This window comes from Odontesthes bonariensis, chromosome 2, assembly GCF_027942865.1.
Source record: "Odontesthes bonariensis isolate fOdoBon6 chromosome 2, fOdoBon6.hap1, whole genome shotgun sequence".
Taxonomy (NCBI): Eukaryota; Metazoa; Chordata; class Actinopteri; order Atheriniformes; family Atherinopsidae; genus Odontesthes; species Odontesthes bonariensis.
Window position 1 is genome coordinate 36,030,384 of NC_134507.1, and position 23,389 is coordinate 36,053,772.

Consider the following 23,389-nt stretch of genomic DNA (forward strand, 5'->3'; position numbering starts at 1 on the left):
AGAATTGTAATAATCATGTTAGAACTGGTGTAGTTGGGTGTCAGGAATAGGTCACAAATATTTTAGAGTAAGAAACCTAACATCAACTATTTTATTTGTTTCTCTTTATATTCTTTTATGTATTTTTAATGCTTCTTCCACTCCCTGCTGCAATGCTTTTATTTTATGTAAAGCACTTTGAATGGTTTGTACATGAAATGTGCTACAAATAAATTTGATTTGATTTTGATTTGATCAAAATCTAAAACGGTAGAAAAATAAAACTACACCAGCTTAGGAAATTAAATGTTTGAAGTATTGAAGTGGTTGTTTTTACCTAGTAAGTTATGAACTATAGCAGCTGACCCACAGTGGGGTTTTTTAAACTTTTAAACTTTAAACTGATCAATTGTGTTATTGGTTTAATCTGTAATGGTTACTGGTTTGACAAAAAAATATAACATCTAGTTTAATTCCTTTAGGGTGATGGTAGAAGTTCAATTGAGTCTGCACTGCAGACTCTGCAGTGATTGGCTGGTGGTGTGGCTCATTTACATAAAACTAACAGAGTTGCGAGCGCAGAGACAGAGCCGCGAGCGAGCAGAGAGATAGAGCCGAGCGCGAGCAGAGTGAGCCATTCGAGCGAGCAGTTTGTCAGAGTTGAGCGCGTTTCCGAGCACCTATGAGCGAGCGTGTGTGAGATTCATACGCACACGCTTAAAATTATTGTTCCTTCAGATAGATCTGTGCCCTCAAATCAGTGTCACTGCGCGCTCAACCTGGTGGCACAAAGATCACGCCATAAAGAAATACCATCTAGAGTGACTATATAGCTAGACAATTTCTCCCTAGAGCGCTCAGGTCCAAAGATAACGACTTCAGTTTTGTCTGAATTTAGAAGCAGACAGTTCTGAGTCATCCAGGTCTTTATGTCTTTAAGACATGCTTGTAGTCTGACCAACCTATTGGGTTCATCTGGTTTTATAGATAAGTACAACTGGATATCATCAGCATAGCAATGGAAATGTATGCCATGCTGTCTAATAATGTTACCTAATGGAAGCATGTATAAAGTGAAAAGAATCGGTCCAAGCACAGAACCCTGGGGAACTCCATGACTTACTCTGGTGTGTGAGGAAGATTCTTCATTTATAAGAACAAACTGAAATCTATCAGATAAATATGACTTAAACCAGCCTAATGCAGTTCCTTTAATCCCAATAACATGTTCAAGTCTGTGTAATAAGATACTGTGATCGACCGTATCAAATGCAGCACTGAGATCCAACAGGACAAGCACAGACACAAGTCCGCTATCAGAGGCTAAGAGGAGATCATTGGTAACTTTCAGCAGTGCAGTTTCTGTGCTATGATGCACTCTGAATCCTGACTGAAACTCTTCAAACAGATTATTTCTGTGTAAATGATCACAAAGCTGAGCTGCAACTATTTTTTCAAGAACTTTAGACATAAAAGGGAGATTGGATATAGGTCTATAATGAGCCAACACTTCTGAATCAAGAGTAGGTTTTTTAAGTAAAGGTTTAATTACAGCAACCTTAAAAGTCTGAGGTACATATCCTGTCAACAAAGACAGATTGATCAAATCCAATATGGAAGTGTCAATTAATGGGAAAACCTCCTTGAACAGTCTGGTTGGGATTGGGTCTAAAACACAAGTTGATGGTTTAGAAGAGACTATTGCTGTCGTTAGTTCAGAGAGATCAACTGGGCAGAAGCCGTCTAAATATAAATCAGGTTCTAAAGATACTTCTAAAGCTGCTGTACTTGATGATACATCACTGATAATAGTGGGAAGGACTCCATCAATCTTCTCTCTAATAGAAACAATTTTATTAATAAAGAAGCTCATGAAATCATCACTGCTGAGAGTTAAAGGAATAACTGGCTCAGCAGAGCTCGGACTCTTAGTCAGACTGGCTACAGTGCTGAAAAGAAACCTGGGATTATTCTTATTCTCTTCTATCAATGATGAATAATAAGCAGTTCTAGCTTTACGAAGGGCTTTCTTATACGTTATTAAACTATCTTTCCAGACTAACTGAGACTCTTCTAAATTAGAGGAACGCCACTGTCTCTCCAGCTTTCTTGCAGTCTGCTTCAAAGCACGCAGCTGTGAATTATACCAAGGAGCCAACCTCTTCTGACTGATTACCTTCCTTTTCAGAGGGGCAACATTGTCCAGTGCTGTACGCATTGAAACTATAGTGCTGTCAACAAGAGAGTCAAGTGCTGCTGGAGTAAAGTTTAGGTAGTCGTCCTCTGTCATATCTGCACATGGCAGTGAAGAAAAGGATGATGGAATTAATTCTTTAAATCTGGTTACAGCATCCTCTGATAGACACCTTCTATATGTAAATTTCTTCTCAGAAACTGTATAGTCAAGTAATGTAAACTCAAAGGTTATCAGAAAATGGTCAGATAAGACAGAGTTATGAGGGAACACTGTTAACTGTTCACTCTCAATGCCATAAGTCAGCACAAGATCAAGGGTGTGATTAAGGCAGTGAGTCGGTCTGTGAACACTCTGAGAAAATCCAATAGAGTCCAATATAGAATTAAAGTTCATATTCAGGCTGTCATTTTCAACATCTACATGAATATTAAAGTCACCCACTACAATGACTTTATCTGTACTCAGCACTAACTGGGATAAAAACTCTGAGAATTCAGACAGAAACTCAGAATAAGGGCCAGGTGGACGATACACAACAACAAACACAAGAGGTTTCTGGGATTTCCACTTTGCGTGGGAAAAACTGAGAATCAGAGATTCAAAAGAGCTAAAGCTAATCTTGGGTCTGGGACTGATTAGTAACCCTGATCTGAAAATAGCTGCCACTCCTCCTCCTCTGCCTGTGGTTCGAGGAACGTGAACATTTAAACAGTCACAGGGAGTTGATTCATTAATGCTAACATGATCCTCCTGTTTCAGCCAGGTTTCTGTAAGACTAAATATATCAATATGATGATCACAAATCAACTCATTCACTAACAGAGACTTGGAAAGGAGAGATCTGATATTCAGCAAACCACATTTAATAGTTTGATGTTTTTGTTCAGTTAAAGTTTTTGTTTTAATAATTTCTTTTTGCACAAGAGGATTTGCTCCTTTTGTGTTAATTGATTGGGTGGGTAGCAGCAGGTGGGAAGCTGCAGAGAAGTGTGTAAGACTACAACTCTGCATCCTGGTCTGAGCCCTGGGTTGTCATGTTTTAGGGTGGCAAATAAATTCGTCCATATTTCTAGAAATGAGAGCTGCTCCTTCCAAAGTGGGATGGATGCCGTCTCTCCTCATCAGACCAGGTTTTCTCCAGAAAGATTGCCAATTATCTATGTAGCCCACGTTGTTTGCTGGACACCATCTGGACAACCAGCGATCGAAGGACGATATGCGGCTAAACATGTCATCACTGGTCAGATTTGGCAGGGGTCCAGAGAAAACTACGGAGTCCGACATTGTTTTGGCAAAATTACACACCGATGCAACATTAATTTTAGTGACCTCCGATTGGCGTAACCGGGTGTCATTAACGCCGACGTGAATAACTATTTTACCATATTTACGTTTATCCTTAGCCAGCAGTTTTAAATAGGATTCTATGTCGCCCGCTCTGGCCCCTGGAATGCATTTGACTATGGCCGCTGGTGTCTCTAATGCCACGTTTCTGACTATAGAGGTGCCAGTTACCAGGGTTTTGTCCTCAGTGGGTGTGTCGCTGAGTGGGGAAAATCTGTTTGAAGCGTGGACAGGTCGATGGTGAACAACGGGCTTGACTTTAGAGCTATGCCTCTTCCTGACAGTCACCCAGCCACGTTGTAATCCTGGCTGCTCAGGTTCTGCTAGGGGGAGGCTAATTGAGCTAGCTACGCTAGGTGGCTCCACACTGGCTAAAGGATCCTGGCTCGCTATCGGTTGATTTTCAACAGTGCAGAGCCGAGCTTCCAATTCAGATAACCTCGCCTCCAAAACTACAAAAAGACTACATTTGTTACATGTATCATTATCGCTAAAGGAGGCAGAGGAGTAACTAAATTTCTGACACACGGAGCAGGTGAAAGCAGGAGAAGGAGGAAGAGAACCGGTAGCCATGCTACGCTAGAGAACCAGACACACCGCTAAAAAGTGAGAATAAAGATCTGTAGGAGTGTGTTAGAACAGAACGGTAAGCTATAGAGTTTAACTATGCAAAATTGTGTAAGTTATAGATCGAAATAAAGTGATAATCAGTACTCCAAGCGGAGCAAGAAATTCCACAGTGCACAAGCAAGGTAACAGGAAGTGATGCAACACGTCTTACCGCAAAGCGTCACAGCGTCACAGCGTCATCCAGTGAGCATCCACTGTTCCATACAGAAGCTGTGATGCAAATGTTCAGAGATGCAGAGTTCTCAGGAAGCTTTTATAGGGCAGAGAAGACGGGTGCTTGCGTCTATGCATGAGACATTTCCTTCTGTCCTGCGGGGAGCAGATAGTGGTGTTGATACCGCCCAGGCTGTGGGACACTCAGTTCTTAGAGCGGTCAGTGGTGATCTCCAGAGTGCAGCTATTAATCTCATGTATACGTCAACATAAGCAGTTACACAGAAGTAGAAATGATCATGTGAGCATAAAGGATCAGATTTTTTCTATCACAGTAAGTCCTGAAGTGTAGATTTAGTTTTGCTGTCTGTTTTGAACATGAGAAACTCTAAAAATAAATAAATAAATAAATAACCAAAGTTCAGTTTAAGCTTTTTAAATGTACTTCTTTCTGGAAACTTTTTAAAGTGAGTCAAAGTAAGAGAAAAAAAGTTGTCCTTTCTGTATTCATCTCTTGGAAGAAAGGTCTGTCAGTCCTACAGAAAGCATGGCGGTCTGCAGAGTGGTAAGAATCGGTCGTCCAATAACCGGAAGGTTGGCGGTTCGATTCCCACTCATCCCACTCAAAGATTGGTGGAACTGATAGCTGGAGGGGTGTCAGTCCACCTCCTTGTCACGGTCGAGGGGCCCTTGAGCAAGGCACCGTACCCCCATGCTCCCCGGGCGCTGAATTGCTGCCCACCGCTCCAGGTTGGCATCTGTCTCTGAGTGTGTGACCCTGTGCATGTGCATGTGTGAGTCAACAGGTGCCAACCTGGATGGGTTAAAAGCGGAGGACAAATTTCGTGTGTATGCATGTATGCATGACAATAAATCTGATCTTAAATCTTAAAAATCTTAAAAGAGTGACACACAAAGGCTGCAGCTACAGAGCCCCGCTCGGCTTGGGTTAGAGGGGAGTAACATGAAATATTTCCACTTGCTAAGTTGGAGTTTAAAGGTTTATTGAGGGAACAAGGGGATCAAAAAGACAAGATAAACCTGAGGAATTTAGGGCAGAAGGGCCAAAAGAGCCAATCCTTGCTGGGTGATGTCACTCGACTTTGCATGAAGGAGGGAGGTTGAGTGACTTCTCCAGAGGCCGAGGGCCTTAAAGGGGAAGTTCGGTTTTTTAAACCTGAACTTTATTTCTGGCATAAAATACGTTCACCTACTCACCGATAACAGTTTGGTGAAAGTCGCCGTCCTTCGGACGCTATTTATATCACTCGAGATCCACGTATATCCATATAACGGGAGTGAACCGGGCTTAGACAATACAGGGGGATGACATCATCGGCGCGTGCCGCGCCACTAGACGCGTGCATAGAAAGCCCCAAATAACAACAGCATGGCAGCTCTGAGCTAACAGTGCAATAGTACGCGTTCATTCATTCATTGGTCTTAAAGTATTGGTGAAATAAAGACAGATAATGCCTTATTTAGAGGCTGTATTGTCTGCCCGGTTCACTCCAGCAAAACAGCTGACTGTCAGTGTGAGAAGATGCTTTGCTCATGGTGTTCTTTGCTGAGCTGAGATCATCAGTAACAAAACAGGATGAGCCAATAACAGCAGAAGATACATCTTTTAGTTTCTGCTTTGGTAGCGAGCATCTGTACTGATCTGCTCATTCGTCCAGATTTCCTGAAGATGAGTCTCTCAGTGGAGCTGCTGCCGGCTGTGTTTCTGTCTGCTTCTAAATCATGTGACTCTGATGGAAGCTGGGATGTTTAAAGACTGAATGGAAACACTGAACTTAACACTCTGACTCCTCCTTGACTTCAGCTTTGTAGCTTTCTGCTGGAGATGGAGGAGGTCTCCCAACCATCAGCCTCAAACTCCACTGATTCTGATAGTTAGTCAAAGCGTCCATCAGCATCCATTAATCAGCCAAACTGATCAATCAGTCCACCTCTGGATGCTTCCAACACTTTTCTAAGGCTCTGTAATGTTTGGACTGACTGAGATATTCAAACACAACAAGTCACAGTAACAAGTTCTGCTGCTGTCGACTCTTTAAAGAAGTTTGATTCCATGATTCCATTAAACATCACTGCACCATGTTTTTGTGCCTTTAACCTTCAATAAAACAGTGAACCTGATCTCCATTTCTATCAGTTTGTTCCCATTTGCTCCAAAGTTCCTCCTGACATGTTTGTTTTCTTTGAAACTTGAATCATTTGGCTGCACAACATGAGTTTGTATGGATGGAGCCACTGGTGGAGCTGGCAGAGTTTAAGAGCTGAAGTCACTCCGTCTTTATTGAAGCAGCAGCATGTTGTCATTAATATTAATGAGAGCTCTTTTTCACTTGTTCTGTTGGACTGTTTTAACCTGCATCCTGTTGGCTTCAGCTCACATGTTTTATTCTTTATTCAGATTGAGGGGCTGCAGTTTGTCAGAGAGCAGCTGTGCTTCTCTGGTCTCTGCTCTGAAGTCCAACCCCTCCCATCTGACAGAACTGGACCTGAGCAGGAACAACCTGAAGGAATCAGATGTGAAGGAGCTGTCTGATCTTGTGAAGAGTCCACACAACAAACTGCAGACTCTGAGGTCAGTAGAGGGTTGGAGGACCATGCAGCTCTCAGCTGTATTTTATGAGACTTTATTTATTATTTATTATATTTATTAAAGCTGATGACAGCTGAGCAAGAGATGCTCTGAAACACTCCTTTATCTCCTCTCTTCTTTCTTCTCTCTACAGATGGAAGTGATGGTGATGAACAGGACGATGTGAGCTGAGAGGATGAAGCAGCAGCAGCTTGTGTGACTGAGTGATGATGATGATGATGATGATGATGATGATGATGATGTATATCCAGTTGGTGTGTGTTGGTATTCTGTGTTTTTCTCCCTTTGCTATAATATTGTGAAAGTTGGGTTAGAAATGATCAGTAATGGAAACAATCCATAAACCTTCAGTTCCATCTGAATTCAAAGAACAGCCACAGTCTAAAGTTTGACACCTGTTTTATTCTCTCGGCTTCATTTTCTGCCTTTAAAAACTGACTTTTAATCTGTAAATTGGCCCCAAAACTCAGCCAAGGGCTAACCAGATCATCAGGAGAAGCCCAAATCCCACAACCAAGGTGAGGACTACAGAAGCGATCGACACCTCCACACAAAAAGGAATAGACACCATTCTAATCGGGGATTCTATAACACAGCATGTCAGAATGGCAAAGACGGAAAATATAACTTTTTCTGATACAACAGTCAGGGAACTGATAGATATTTTGCCGACCATTCTGTCTACTCATCCAGATGGCACGAGGATCATTGTCCACACAGGGTCTTTAGATATTCTGAGAAGGAAGACTGGCTCTGAGATCCTGAAGAAGGATTTTTCTCTGCTGTTGGAGAGACTGTGTCACTATGGAGCACACCGTGTCTCCATTTCTGGCCCCATTCCGACTGTGGGTAAAGGAATTGAACTTTTCAGCAGACTTCTTGGCCTAAACACATGGTTGTCAAATGCATGCATCGCCCATGGGATTAAGTTCATTCATAACTTTAATATCTTTTGGAACTGTAAGGAGCGTTTCAGACCTGATGGTGTGCATCCCAATCGAACTGGATGCAGATTACTTGGTGCACATTTACGTCATGCTGTTGGGACGGCAAACCCAAACATGACTGTACAGATTAGACTGAAGGACACAGCAGCGAGGCAAACAACCCCCAGCACTCCCCCTCACCAGACCCTTTACTCCACATCACCCAAGGTCTCCAAAGGATGTCTCTATCCCAGCCAGGACTCCAGCGACCACCATCAACCGAGAAACGCAGGGCACCCCCCCCCCTCTTCCTCTTACATCATCTGTCCTGGCAGAGCAGGACACAAGGGGGTGTGCAGGATGTTCAAGGAGCAGCAGAACATCCAGAGTTCAAAACAAAGATACCATGCCATGATGTGTTCAGGGTCCCTGCTATAGTCATTCGACTACTGACAGCTGTTCTGAGAACAAGCTGGGACCCAATAGGATTCCTGTATTAGTTAGTAAAAGAAGGAATCGAAAACAGTCAGCCTGCTGGGTGAATCTATCTAATCTGTTAACGGTACCACGTACTCAGAATACAACAGAGACCAGTGTAAACTCCACAAAGCTAGCCTTACTTAATATTAGATCTCTGTCCAATAAGTCACTGTTAGTTAATGACTTCATAATTTCACACAATTTAGATTTTCTTTTTCTGACAGAAACATGGTTAACAGAGAGCACAAGTGCAACTGTTCTTAATGAAGCAGCCCCCCAAACTTTAGTTTTATGGATAAATGCCGAAATGGTAAGAAAGGTGGGGGAGAAGCTGCCTTATTTAAAGATACATTCCAGTGTAAAGAGATATCATTTGGTGAATTCACTTCTTTTGAATATCTGAGTTTTATTTTAAAGGGTGTTCCTAAAATCCTGTTCTTAATCATTTACAGATCTCCAGGATACTGTGCAAGTTTTATTGATGAATTTTCTGAATTATTGTCTGTTATTTCGACTGATTTTAACCATTTTATCTTGACCGGGGATTTTAACATTCACATGGATAATATGACGGATGGTACTGCCAAAGAATTTTCTTCTGTGCTGGACATGTTTGGTTTGTGGCAACATGTAACAGAACCTACCCACCTTCGAGGTCACATTCTGGACCTGCTCATTTCTAAAGGTGTTGATATTTCTTCTGTTGTGGTTATTGATTTGGCCTTGTCTGACCATTTTTGTATTTTATTTGATTTATTGATCACTCAGAATGTTCAAACAACCAGCTTCTCAGTTAAGAAGAGGTTCATTAATGAGAACACAAGTGCTCAGTTTAGGGAGGCCATAGCTATGTTACCAACACTGAGCACAGAGTCGGTTGAAGGAATGCTGGATAATTTCAACTTGAAAATTTTGAATGTAATGGAAGCTGTTGCATCGATAAGAATCAAGAGCACCTTGATCAAACAGAAAACCCCATGGAGAAACACCACTACGGTCAAAAACCTGAAAAGAGAATGCAGGAAAGCTGAACATAAATGGAAGAAAACAAAGCTTCAGATTCACTATGAGCTGTACAAAGAAAGCCTGCATAGTTATAACAATGAGCTGTGCCACGCCAGACAGCTGCATTTATCTGAAATGATTAATAAGAATGTCAACAATTCTCGAACTCTGTTTGCTATGGTTGAAAAACTCCCAAATCCTCCTAAACAGTCAAACCCAGACCTTCTCTCTACAGAGAAATACAACGAATTTGCCAACTATTTTAGCCAAAAAATCAAAACGATTGGACAAAACATTCACGCAACACAGACAAACAAGAAAACTAATCTGTGTCTAAAACCTAGAAATAACTGACGTTATTTCACAATTTAATATTGTTGATTTAAAAATCCTAGAGGAAACAGTTCGGCATCTGAAATCAACCACTTGCACTCTGGACATAATACCATCCGACTTTTTAAAAACTGTTTTTACCTCAGTAGAAAGTGATCTCCTACGAATAGTTAACAGCTCACTGGCATCAGGCATTTTTCCCAAGTCACTAAAGACAGCTGCCATTAAGCCCCTCCTAAAGAAGAGAACTCTAGACGCCTCTATGATGAACAACTACAGACCTGTCTCTAATCTCTCTTTTATATCCAAGATTATTGAGAAAGTTGTATTTAACCAGCTCAACGACTTTCTGAATGAAAGTGGAAGTCTTGATAACTTTCAATCAGGCTTCAGATGTCATCACAGCACTGAAACAGCTCTGGTCAAAGTGTTAAACGACATCAGGTTGAATACTGATTCTGGTAATGTTTCAGTCCTGGTTCTGTTGGACCTCAGCGCTGCGTTTGATACTGTAGATCACAGAATCCTGTTGCACAGGCTGGAAAACTGGGTTGGACTTTCTGGAGCGGTCCTTAACTGGTTCAGGTCCTACTTAGAAGGCCGGAGTTATTTTGTTACAATTGGCAGCTATGAATCTCAGCGAGTGGCCATGACTTGTGGAGTCCCGCAGGGGTCAATTCTTGGACCTCTTCTGTTTAACTTGTATATGCTCCCTTTGGGTCAGATATTGCAGAACTTTAACATCAATTATCACAGTTATGCAGACGATACACAACTTTATGTGTTTCTGTCACCGGACGACTGCAGCCCAGCAGACGTACTGTGTCAGTGTCTGGAGGAAGTAAACACCTGGATGAGAGAGAATTTTCTACAATTAAATGAAGACAAAACTGAGATAATTCTGTTTGGCAGCAAAGAGAAGAGGGTCAGAGTTGGTAAATATCTTGAGACTCGGGACCTTACGATCACTGACCAAGTTGGTAACCTCGGAGTGTTGATAGACTCAGATCTGACTTTCAGCAGCCACATCAAAGCTGTCACCAAGGCAGCTTTTTACCACCTCAGAAACATCAACAGAATTAAAGGTTTCCTCTCCCAAAAAGACCAGGAGAAACTCATCCATGCATTCATCTCCAGCAGACTCCATCACTGTAACGCTCTTTTAACTGGACTTCCCAAAAAGAGCATTAAACATCTGCAGCTCATCCAGAACGCTGCTGCTGGAGTTTTAACCCGGACTAAGAGATCTGAACACATCACACCAGTTTTAAAATCTTTACTCTGGCTTCCAGTCAGTTACAGAATAGATTTTAAAAGCCTGCTGATGGTTTACAAATCCCAGAACGGTTTAGGCCTAAAATACATCTGTGATATGTTCAGAGAATATAAAGCCAGCAGAGCTCTTAGATCCAAGGACTCAGGTCAGCTGGTCCAGTCCAGAGTCCAGACTAAACATGGAGAAGCAGCATTTAGCTGTTATGCTGCAAATAAGTGGAACAAACTGCCAGTGGAGATTAAACTTTCACCAAATGGAGACATTTTTAAATCCAGGTTAAAAACATTTCTTTTCTCATGTGTCTATGCATGAAATCTGCACGATATCTTTGAACTTATCTTGACTGTTGCTTGTTTTTAAATTAATTTAAATGATTTTATTTGTTTCTCTTTATATTCTTTTATGTATTTTAATGCTTCTTCCACTCCCTGCTGCAATGCTTTTATTTTATGTAAAGCACTTTGAATTGTTTGTACATGAAATGTGCTCTATAAATAAATTTGATTTGATTTGATTTGATTTGTAAATCTTTCATCTTTTAATCTTTAAATCCATCAGTGGAAATGAAAAGCTGTCGGTGTGATTCAGTCAGAGATGAGCAGCTTTAGAGACGACTAACCTGATGGAAATGTGGGAACCTGAAAGGAACATTTGATTATTATTATTATTATTATTATTTTTATTACTGCCTCCCAAACAGTTGGGAAAGATGAAAAAAACAGCGATATAGCAACACTTTTCTTTCCCGGGAGCCAGGAGGATATGCCAGCAACTCAGCTGAAATGATCTTGTTAAATAAACATCTTTGAACCTTTATAAAGTAAATCATATCTCTGTTACATTTTATGATGGCACAATCACATTATAACACAAGTACATTATTAATGTCTCTAATAAAACAGTCAAACATTTGAAGATGCTCATCGAACCTTTATTGTTATGCAGAACAGTGTCTCGTTGTTTTATGACACCCTGCCCTTTAAAATGCTGTTGAAGGGTGGCCAGCAGATGGCGCCATAATTCATTCAATCAAATGCTTTGAAACACTGAACTATTTCTACACAATGGCTTCATATTGATTCAGTGGTTCAGAAAGCTTCGGTTTCTCCATCACTAGCAAAGATTCATAGACCATGACAGACGGCCTTTAATTGACAGCAAGATGAACAGGAAGTAGCCAGAGAGGAAGGATGACCTGCAGCAAAGGACCCGGGGCGGCTGGGACCCGGGGCGGCTGGGACCCGGGGCGGCTGGGACCCGGGGCGGCTGGGACCCGGGGCGGCTGGGAACCGGGGTTGGGACCTGTGAGGACCTACAGCTTCAGTACACGGAGCCCCTGCACCAGCTGAGCTAAAGGCACCTTGTTTCTGTCTCACCGTTGTTCTTTAAAGTCTACAGCTGAGCTGCTCTTGCTCTCTTTGCTCCCTGAAATCCACCTTTAACTGAGCTTGAAGTTAACTGTGAACACCACCAGGGGAATACACATGCACACATACACATTTGTTGTCCTCAAAAATCTGAATTTTCCAACTAATGTGTTTGATGCCGAAACATACGAACAATGACAGCAACATGAACTTAAACTGAACATGAACTTAAACTGAACATTTTAAATACGAGTGCAGGTCAAATATACTCAGACTTCTCTGGATACTCGTCCCTATGATCCAGGTGTGCTTCAGTGTCCTTTCAGTAGATCACCTCTAATAGGGTGACCATGCGTCCGTATTTCCCGGGACATGTCCGTATTTCACGGGACGCCCAGGACAGGACGTGAAATACGGATGCATGGTCACCCTACCTCTAAGAACAGAAAAAGTTATTTTTGTCCTCTAACAGCTCCGCTGGGAGGACTTCTTTGTTCTGAGTTTTTCAGTCAGGAAGCAAACCTTGTATGGAGGTAACTTCCAGCTGTCGCTCACATTCAGAAGGTATCAGACTGCTGTTTGTCCTTGTTTCTCCCTTTTTGTTGGAGCTACAGGGACATCAGTGCTGCTCACTCTGCTGTGGAGCAGAAACTACACAAAGATGGTGCTTTGGGTTTCAGTCTCATCCAGCTGCAGCAGTTTTTAACCTGAGAGCTGCTTCGGGGGACATTTGAGGGAAGGTGGCTGTGAGGAGTTCAGAACATGTCAGAGCTTCCTGTTTGTGTTGGTGCAGCAGCGCCACCTGCTGTCCAAACCAACCAACTGCATCAGTGCTGACGTCACATCTCAGAGCTCCTTCGGGGTCACTGCTGTGGGAGGCTTCTTGCTGCTGTCTGACACTCATTTTCCTGCATCTGCAGCTCACTGACGGACAAAATGTCCACGTTCATGTGTTCGCTGTCACACTCCTGATTATTCTGTGGACTCACTCAGCTCACTTGTTGCTACAAGGAGCAGATTTGATGGAGGACACACAAACGTGTCTAACTTTCACTACGTGTTGTGGTGTGAGCGTGTTCTTTTCTCACTTCAATAACTGTTTGATTATATTTGATGCTGCTTCATATTTCCACTCCTCTACATTTATTTCTTCCTTTAACATCCACTGTTTGTGCTCCCTGGAGCAGCTTCTTCTTCCTCTGTGTGTTACACACATGTTGTGTGTCTGCCTGCTTCATGTTCACACTGAGTGAAGCATCGTTTCTGTGGCTGCATCCTTCCACATTTCTGAATGTCTCGTGTTTGATTTCTCTCACATTTCTGTGGAGGCAGCAGGTAGTTGAGTCTGCACAGAAGATCAGCAGCAGCTGGAAAACAGCTGGGAACATTTCCATCAGCTGCTGTAGGAGCGGGGCTGTTGGTGTCATGAAGGACTCCTCCCCCTGTTCACCGTCTGTTCACCCCCCCTCAGGAAGAAGCTAAGCAGCATCAGGACCAGGACAACCAGGCTGAGACTCAAACTGCTTCATACTGGAGACTTTTTCATGTGCAATAATACTGAATATTCATCTTCAGATCATCAGGACTCATCTGCAGCTTTAAAATCTCAGATTTAGTTTTTATTGCTCTTTATTCTCTGCATTATCTAATGCTTCTGTTGACTTTTAGATCTTAATGTCCTATTTTGTTGCTGCTCACTGAGACCTCGGGACTCGGTTTGGTTCACTTTCATGTAGATGATGGTTTAATCACTGATTTAATATCTCTGTATGGTTTCTTCAACATGAGTCATAACGAGTGCTTTCGGTCTGGTTTTGATGTCTGGCGTCGACACAGATTCATTTATTTAAATGTTTCAGTCTGATTTGACTTTGTGGGATATCATCAGGAACCTCCAAACTGAACATAAACTGCCTGTCTTCAGTCTATGTTACCATGGTGATCTGGAGGGTTAAACACACTCGTGACCCTGAAAACTCTGATTCTGGGCTCAGCTGACCTGCTAATACATGAATCTGGCTTCATGGTTCACCCCTCAGGGCATCCTCTGGTTATCTGCTTCCACTAACCCGAACAGTCGGATCCCACCAGGCAGTGTGCGAACGCTGGTCATCAGCTCGGTAAGTTAACTCAGGTTTTACAGTTCTGGATCAGTGAGGTGAACTTTGGCTCTTTTTAGAGATCCAGATCATTCGGCTCAGAACAAAAGAAGTGTCGGCTCCATCGGCTCCTAAACGCCTCGTCACTCAGCAACACTTCCAGCTTCTGTCATTTAAACACATTCAGCTAAATTACTCACATGATTTAAAGTGATCATACTGAACCTCGGGATTTTTCAAATGCTCTGCTTGATAAGATTGTTTTATCCTTTAAATTCTACATCCTGCCTTTGTGTTTTCTGTGGTATGAACATGTGTCCAGATGTTTCTGTGTTTTCAGCTCTCACTCTTCTGCAGGTGGGCCTGAACTGAGATCTGTCTCACAGCTCTGTGCTACTATGCAAACACACGTTGGACTCAAACTACGGTCAGTAACCCTGAAGCATGTCATTACATACAGCACCCGACCTGAGAGCTCACAGCAGCACACACTAAACTGACTGAAAAAGAGCAGTTTTATTTTCAAATACCATCATTTCTCTCATCTGCGGGTCAGCCAATCACAGCTGGCTCTGATCCATCTTTTAGACACAGTCTCGTCACATGACTTGTGTTGGACTGACCCAGGTTGGTAAAACCCTGCGCCTCAGATAGGAAGGCTGAAGTGAATGTCTTTAAACGTTAAAGGCTGATCCATGATGAAACATTTTGACAAAATGTGACTGACTGATCAAGTTTAACGTTTGATATCGATGAAACATTTTTCTTTGGTGCTCCGTAAAACCTCAATTTCTGATCAGCTTCAGAGGAGTTTCTCATTTCTGCTTCTTTAACACTGACAGATCAGCTCACCAAACATTTAAAAAGGAATGCCTCTAAATGTCCTCCATCAGGTGTCTCCTTTTTCTACAGTTTTATTTCAGATGTTACACACATTAGCCTGTTCTCAGTCATGTAGAAAAGCAGTTCTCTTCTTATGGGAATCATCTTTATCACATTGAAACACGCTGTTTAAATACACAGATAGGAGCACTTTCAGTGCCAAATATTCAAAGTTTGCTTTGTTATAAGACCCAGAGAGCAAAAATATCAGAATATTTGATGTAGCTAAACGCACTATAACTAACAGGAATGTTTCACTCTGACACTGGGACCTTACTGCAGCATTTTTCAGAGTGTGGTTGAAGATGTGAGGACCTACAGACTCAGTTGGACCATCTCTGAATTCTTCAGACTTTAATTGGAGTTTGGGTTGAAAAACTGCTGGAACTGGGATGGAGAGCCATCTGTCCTTGTTCACAAACTGCTGCAAAGTCTGTTGATAAGTTCACAGTCATCGTCTTAATAATAATCTCGCAGTGCAGAGTCTCTGTATGTTTCAGATTCCTTCCAGGTCACCCAGATAAAGGAAGAAATAAAGTCAGAGTTTCAGCTTGTGCTGCCTCTCAGGTGGAGTTTAGGTGTGAGGACAGAGCACAAAGAGGCTTGAAGTCAGAGAGCTTCTCAGTTTGGGACAGGAGGAGGAGATGCTGGTGAACATGGAGGATGAAGAAGCATCTCTGAGCTCCCGCTGAAATCAATTCCCTCGCTGAGATGATCCATCAGCAAGTCTGTGAAGTCAGAGAAACCCTCAGAAGAAAACAAAGGAAGTGCTATGCTAAAATACCATCAGTTAGAGTTGTGTTTTAAATGATCATCCTGCAGTCAGAGGCAGGAATATTCATATTCAGATCAACACCAAAATGTGAAAAATCAGAGGTCTTTCCACTCATTAACATATTTTAATATAATCTGAGATATTCTGATATATAACAGCACTGCTCAGAGCACTAAAAACTGTCAAAATCAACTAAAATTATCAACAATAATTCAACTCGACCAGTCTGGTCGCTTGTTTCTCTCTTCTGATTTTGATGAAAACAGACACAGGATTTAGAGAATGTTTAAGGAATGTTTGAATCTAATCATTCCTTTTGTTTAAACACATGAATTTAAGTGAAACTGAGAAATTTATAAAATGATTACAAAGTATGTAGTTGTATTTTTATATTTACCTTTATTTATCCAGGCAAGCAATTAAGAACAAAAATTCTTATTTTCAATAGCAGCCTGAACGAGCAGAGGCTCGATAAAGGGAAGGGGGAGGAGGAGCTAACAGTTAAAAGAATAGGGTTATATAAAATACACAACAAAAGAAATCAATAAAAATAATAAAATAAATAAATACAGTACAAAACAAAATACAGACAAACAGTAACCAGTATGGCAGGAGGGCATATTAACAATTGCAGGAATCAACTGTGGCTTGGAGCAGGTTTGTTTTGAAGACAGAGATTGGGGTGAGGACAGACAGTTTCAGGGTGTGTTGAAGTGCGTTCCAGTCGTATGCTGCAGCAAAACGGAAGGCACTACGTCCAAAGACAGTCCAATCAACCAACTTATATAAGTCGCAGTGGTGAGTTGTGAATGGAGCTCCAGTGGCAAAACGGATGGCGGAGTGATGGAGGGGGTCCAGTTTACTAAGAGTGGAGTGGGAAGCTGCTCTATAGATGGTGTCACCGTAGTCGAGGATGGGCAGAATGGCCATTTTTACAAGTTTGTGTTTGGCTGCACGGGTGAATGAGGCCTTGTTTCTGTAAAGGAAGCTCAGGCGAGCTTTGACTTTAGACTGTAGGTGCTTGATGTGGGTGGTGAAAGAGAGGGAGGAGTCCAACCAGAGGCCAAGGTATTTATAAGAGGACACAAACTCCAGCTCAGAGCCACCAGCACAGAGGATTTTTGGGGCAGAAGGGGAAGTGTGTTTCCGGTTGAAGATAATGCATTTGGTTTTTGTGGTATTGAGGAGAAGGTGGAGACTATGGAAATGCTGTTCAACAGAGGTGAGACTAAGTTGAAGTGTGGCTGCCGCTGAGTGGAGAGAAGGGCCCACTGAATACAAAATGGTGTCGTCAGCATATAGGTCGATTTTGGAGTTGCCAGCACTTTTGTGCACTTTTGTTGTAGTTCAGTATGATCACTGATGAAATGAAAGAAGAAGACAGGAAACTGTGGGAATTTGTACAAATAAAGTTAAGTGTCCTTTACTTTCCCTTAAATATGTTTGGGCATGTGGTAAAACATGGCACACGTTATTATTATTTTTTTATTTTTTTATTTTTTATTTTTTTTACCCTTGTCCTGTCCAGCATTATGGCAGCAGAATTGTAATCTGAATACCGTTTATGCTAAACACATTTGCTATGCCAAGGGAAGCTTTATGAATGTAAAGCTCCCCTTGATGCCCATCAACTCCTAATTTTTATTTATTTATTTTTGTTACAATATTTAACATGATATGATAATAGTGCCGAACCGGACCCGGGGACAGAGAGAGAGGGAGAGCGAAGTAGAGAAAAAAGGAACAGAAACATGAAGAGACAAACATAAAAAACAATGAAAAATCAGACAACCAGCTGCTACACCTGTAAAGACAAAACTGAAGACAATTCACGGCTTTTGTGGGGAATCCAGCCTTAGAATAACCAGGAGCACCTGTAAGCAGACAAGCAGAGAACAAACACACAAACAAAAAAAGAAAAAAGCACAAGCAGCAGCAGCAGCAATCTCATATAATACACAGGTGACCTTAAACCACAGGACAGCACAACAACTGCTTAGTGAGCATGGTACTGGGCTAATGAATGTGTGTGTGAGAGTGTGTGTGTGTGTGTGTGTGTGTGTGTGTGCATGAACCTGCAATACACATAGATGGTCCCACATAATAACCATGCTTAAATATCAGTGTATAGGGCCACAATCCCCCCCCCCCAGCAATCAGAAGCAGGCCGAGAGGGCCCCCAGACCCAGGCCACAACAGCCCCCAAGGAGCACAGAACCCGGGAAGCCCACCATAGGGACAACCATGCATCCCCCCAGAAGACAGCAGAGGAAGCCCCCGGACAGAGCCCCCACAAGCATCGGGCAGAGCCCCCCCGGTGACCAGAGGTGGCAGCCTACAAGCCCCGCCAGGCCCCCGCCACCCAGACATGGGCCGCACGCCGGAACCGGCCCCCGCGAGCCCGAGCGCCACCAAACCCCCCGGCAGGGGCCCCGCCCAACACCCGAGAGGGCCAGGCGCCCCAGACAGCCAACCGCAGTGGGCCAGCGCACGCCCCAGTGCCCCTGGGCAAGCGCCCCGGGTGTCAAGACGTGCCCACAGGTGGGTGAGGCCACGAGCAGCGGGGAGAAGCAATGCCCCCCCCCCATCAGGAACAGCACAAGCAGGCCAGAGGACAGCAGGACCCAGACCCAGACCCAGTCACCCCATAAATCATATAAGAAAGAAAAAGAAAAAAAAAACACATCCACACACACTCGCACAGCACATGCATCCATCCCCCAACTCCGCTGGAGTGTGGCGCAGTGGGCACATCCGGGGGCCAGCAGCCCCCCAGCCCCCCAGCCACCTCAGACCCCGAACCAGCAGGACAACTCCTCCTCCTGGCCCCCACCGCCCCAGGCAGCAACCAGGCAACAGGGGTGCGGGAAGACCCCTCCCCTCGCCCCTCTGGCTCTTTGATATTTCCTAATAGGGAGCATTTAAAATTGAGGGTCAAGTAACTTTGTGGAACTGGGAGCGTGGCCCTCCGGGCAGCCTACATACCCACCAGATACCACTCAGTACATGGCACCCCATTAAACTCATTGACAAGTGTCCTCTGGAACAGCTTCTTTGAATGAGTCTCTGTGAAGCTGCAGTGAGTGATGGTCATTGGTCGTGTTGTCCAGGTGGAGGCGCTGCAGGAGCAAGAAACAGCTGTGCTTTGTAAGGGAAAGAGAAGCCAGAGAAGCAGCGAGGAAGCTGCTAAAAGGTGTCAAAGCGTGTCGTTGTAGCGCGTGCAGTGTGTTGTGTGTGTCGAAGAGCAGAAAGAGTGTAAAAAGACTGAGTCCCGCTGTATTACTCAGGCTGCACTACAGCATCTATTCACAGGTGCGATCCCACTACTGAGCAGCACGGGGGCTTTGCCCTGCTCCGTTTCCCACCTGGGCCGCTGCCCCCCTCCTTAGACAACCTGGTGTTCCCGGGCTACCCCAGGCGCACCATATCCATACCCAACTTAGTGCGGACACCCGATGGACATAGTCCTCTGCAGCTCAGAACTCCTGAGTTCAAGCGATCCACCAGCCTCAGCCTCCCGGTAGCTTGGATTACAGGCGCACGCCACCGCTCCCGGCGACAGGTACTCTCTGTAGTAATCCTGTGGGTTTACCATAAGTATCCTAGGGGGCGCTGTAGGATTACTATGGGCTTTGTAGGCTGTAACATTCATGTCCTAACCAGAGATGTATTACCTGCGATGTGCTGTGAAAATGTGTTCTGGACTTCTCTGAAGATAAATGGACCCATGTTGTGCGTGTCAGTTAATGTAGTCAAGATAGTACATATTGGCGACGAGGACTCCACGCAGAAAGACAATTCTGGACACCTTGGTGAGAGATCATTGTAATTTTCATTCCCTGAAATTACGAGGGAGGGAAGAGCTAACTAGCAAGCTGAGCGAATAGCTATGGCAGCGACCATTGGAACACTGGTGGCATTCAACCACAACACGCAAAGTTGGGAGGAATATATAGAAATCATGCAGCATTTCTTTGCGGCAAACGGCATCAATGATGCAAACAAACAGAAGTCCGTTCTCATTAGTGCAGTGGGCGCTGAAACATACAGTCTGATGCGAAATTTAGTAAGCCCAGATAAACCAGGAGAACGCTCATTTGATGAGCTGGTGACGTTGCTGAAAGATCATTATAACCCACGACCCAGCGAGATTGTGCAGCGTTTCAGATTCAACTCCCGTGTGAGGCAGCCGGACGAGTCTGTGTCCGAGTTTGTTGCTCAACTTAGGAAGCTAGCACAGGACTGTAATTATGGGGTGTCACTGTCACAAATGCTGCGGGACCGACTAGTGTGTGGGATAAACGATGAGCCTATACAGAGACATTTACTTGCCGAATCCGCCCTCACATTTGAAAGTGCATTAAAAACCGCCCAAGCTATGGAGTCTGCACACAAACATACGCAGGATCTACAAGGAAAGACAGCATGCAATAGCATAAGAGAAGGGGGAAATCCCAGCGTTGCATTCAGGCCAGCTGAAAGGAAAACAGGAGGGGAAGGGAAAACGTGTTACAGATGCAATGGCAGTGACGATCCCTCAACCTGCCGTTTCAAGCAAGAAAAATGCCATTCATGTGGAAAAATAGGCCACATTGGGCGAGCATGTCGAAATTCAAGAAAACAAAGTGATCAGAAGGCAAATAAAAGGGAAAGGGGCCGCAGCAGCAGTAATTGGGCGCCCAGTGGGAGTGATCACTCACACCATGTCAGTGTACATGATCAAGATGAAACAACAGATGAGACAGAGCAAGCTATTTCAATGTACAGTCTACAGGACAGACATTCAAAAGTAAAACCAATTACCGTGGAGATGGAGGTCCATGGAGAAAATGTGAAATTTGAAGTTGACACTGGATGTAGTATTACACTAATGAACGAAGCAGAATTCCATGCAAAGTGGGAAAATGAGAAAAAGCCCAAGGTGGGGCAAACTAGTCTGAAACTAAAAACATACACAGGGGAAGACATAAACGTGCTGGGAGTAGCCGATGTCAAAGTGAATTATCAAAACCAATGGAAGAACTTGCCTCTCTATACAGTGAGTGGCACTGGACCCAGTCTGCTGGGCCGAAGCTAGAACTGTTAAAGTTGAACTGGGCAGAAATTCACAACGTGAGTGTAGCAGAGGGAGAAAGGCTGACTGTGGAGAAGGTGCTGGCACATCATGAAGACGTATTCAAGGATGAGTTGGGGACGTTAAAGGGAGTCAAAGCAACCATTAACAGTGCCAGGCGCTGTACCCAGATACTTCAGGCCCAGGCAGATCCCTTTCGCCATGCGCCCCAAAGTGGAAGCAGAAATAAACCGCCTGATAAAGGAAGAAGTAATCACACCTGTCAAACACTCAGACTGGGCATGTCCCGTCGTACCCATACTGAAGGCCGATGAGTCAATTAGGCTGTGTGGTGATTACAAACTCACCGTAAATCGAGTGTCGCTTCTAGAACAGTACCCAATTCCGAAAATTTAAGACCTATTCACAGCCCTGGCGGGAGGCCAACAGTTTTCAAAATTAGATATGAGCCATGCGTACGCCCAGATTCTGATGGATGAGGATTCTAAGAAATACCTCACAGTGAACACGCACAAGGGTCTTTTCACATACAACCGCCTCCCTTTCGGCGTTTCCTCCGCCCCAGCCATTTTCCAAAGAACGATGGAGGGTTTGCTGCAGGGCATACCAATGGTGGCTGTGTATCTGGATGACATTCTTGTCACGGGCCTAGATGCCCAAGACCACCTCAAGAACTTGAATGCAGTGTTGGGACGCTTGGAGGAGGCCGGGTTGCGTCTGAAGAGGTCAAAATGTGAGCTCCTGAAGGACGAGGTGTGTTACCTAGGCCACAAGGTGAATGCACATGGGTTGCACCCAATGAAGTCCAAAGTCAAAGCCATCAGCGAGGCCCCGACACCATCAAATGTCACATAGCTCAAAGCTTATCTTGGCCTGCTAAATTATTACAATCGCTTTCTCCCAAACCTGTCCACACTGCTTGCCCCAATGCACCAGCTGCTCAGAAAAGATGTGAAATGGGTGTGGACAAACAAGCAAGACGAAGCGTTCCATAAGTCCAAGGAACTCCTTCAGTCAGCCAATGTGTTAGTTCATTACTCTGCAGATAGGGAACTAAATTTGGCATGTGATGCATCCCCTTATGGGGTGGGTGCTGTCTTATCACACAGGATGCCTGATGGGACGGAGAGGCCACTGGGTTTCATGTCAAGAACCCTTAGCTCATCAGAGAAACGGTACTCTCAGTTAGACAAAGAGGGATTGGCTGTTATTTTCGGCATTCAAAGATTCCACAAGTACCTATATGGGCGGAAGTTTACCATCACAACCGATCATAAGCCTTTGATTACACTCTTCCATGAAATGAAACCTGTACCTGATTAAACACGTTTTTAGTTAGCGGGACTGCAGCTTATCGCCCGCTCCCGCCCGCTCCCGCCCGCTCCCGCACGCGCCCGCAATGAGCTTTCAAAATGTGTCCCGCGCCGCACTGCTTTGCGTTGGGTCCCGCGGGAGTGCAGGGCTCTATCACCGACCTCTTCATGGTTCCCTGGTGGACAGGACACAGAACACTGGGTTGTGATAGCTGTAATACGTTCTCATGACACCTGACTGGAGACATCGCTGTGGCTGGGAGATTAAAATAAGGTCAAGCAGCGTGTTCTTGTCTGTGGTGGCAGAGGTGATCAGCTGTATATATCCCTTAGACTGAAACAGATCGAGAATTGGCTTTGTTGACCTGAGTAGCTGATTCTCATTGAAGTGTCCACACACAATAACAGGGTGACAGTCCATCCAAAAGGCTTCCCAGGTTCTCCAGGAACGGTCTCAGACTGTAGTCAGGAGGTCTGTACACAGCTGCAATCACTGCACAGACTGGAGCCTCAACCTTCAAAGCCACAAACTCCAGATCAGTCACATTATGCAAATACTGTCTCTCACGCACCTGAATGTGCTTTCTCACATAGACAGCAACCCCGCCACCTGCTCTGCTGGCCATCTGAGGATACTGAGTGTAGGACGTGTGTCTGTTGCGCTTGAACATGTTGTAGCCGTCCAGATGCAGACTGTCTGCAACAAAGGAGCCCTGCAGGTGAGTTTCTGTCAGACACAGGACATCTGCCAGGCACAGCTCATGATGTCTCCTGATGTCACCGATGTGAGATGGCAGTCCCTCTGTGTTGTGCTGAACAAGGCTCAGAGTGTCGGGCCTGTTTACTGTTTCATCTGAAAATGTTCCTGCCACAGGTCAGTATCAGGCCAAAAGTATTCACTCACTCATCCAGATAATTAAATTCAGGTGTTCCCATCACTTCCAT

General features: G+C 44.1%; 1 protein-coding gene across 1 annotated transcript in view; it reads left to right on the forward strand.

Moving 5' to 3' along the window:
* Positions 1–11,392, forward strand: part of LOC142397845 (protein NLRC3-like) — a 37,840-nt gene extending 26,448 nt beyond the window's left edge. Inside the window, exons 9-10 of the mRNA XM_075481589.1 lie at positions 6,723–6,896; positions 7,048–11,392. Coding sequence (XP_075337704.1) covers positions 6,723–6,896; positions 7,048–7,057 — 184 coding nt within the window. The 3' untranslated portion in view covers positions 7,058–11,392. The remainder of the gene's footprint in view (positions 1–6,722; positions 6,897–7,047) is intronic.
* The last annotated feature ends 11,997 nt before the right edge of the window (positions 11,393–23,389 follow it).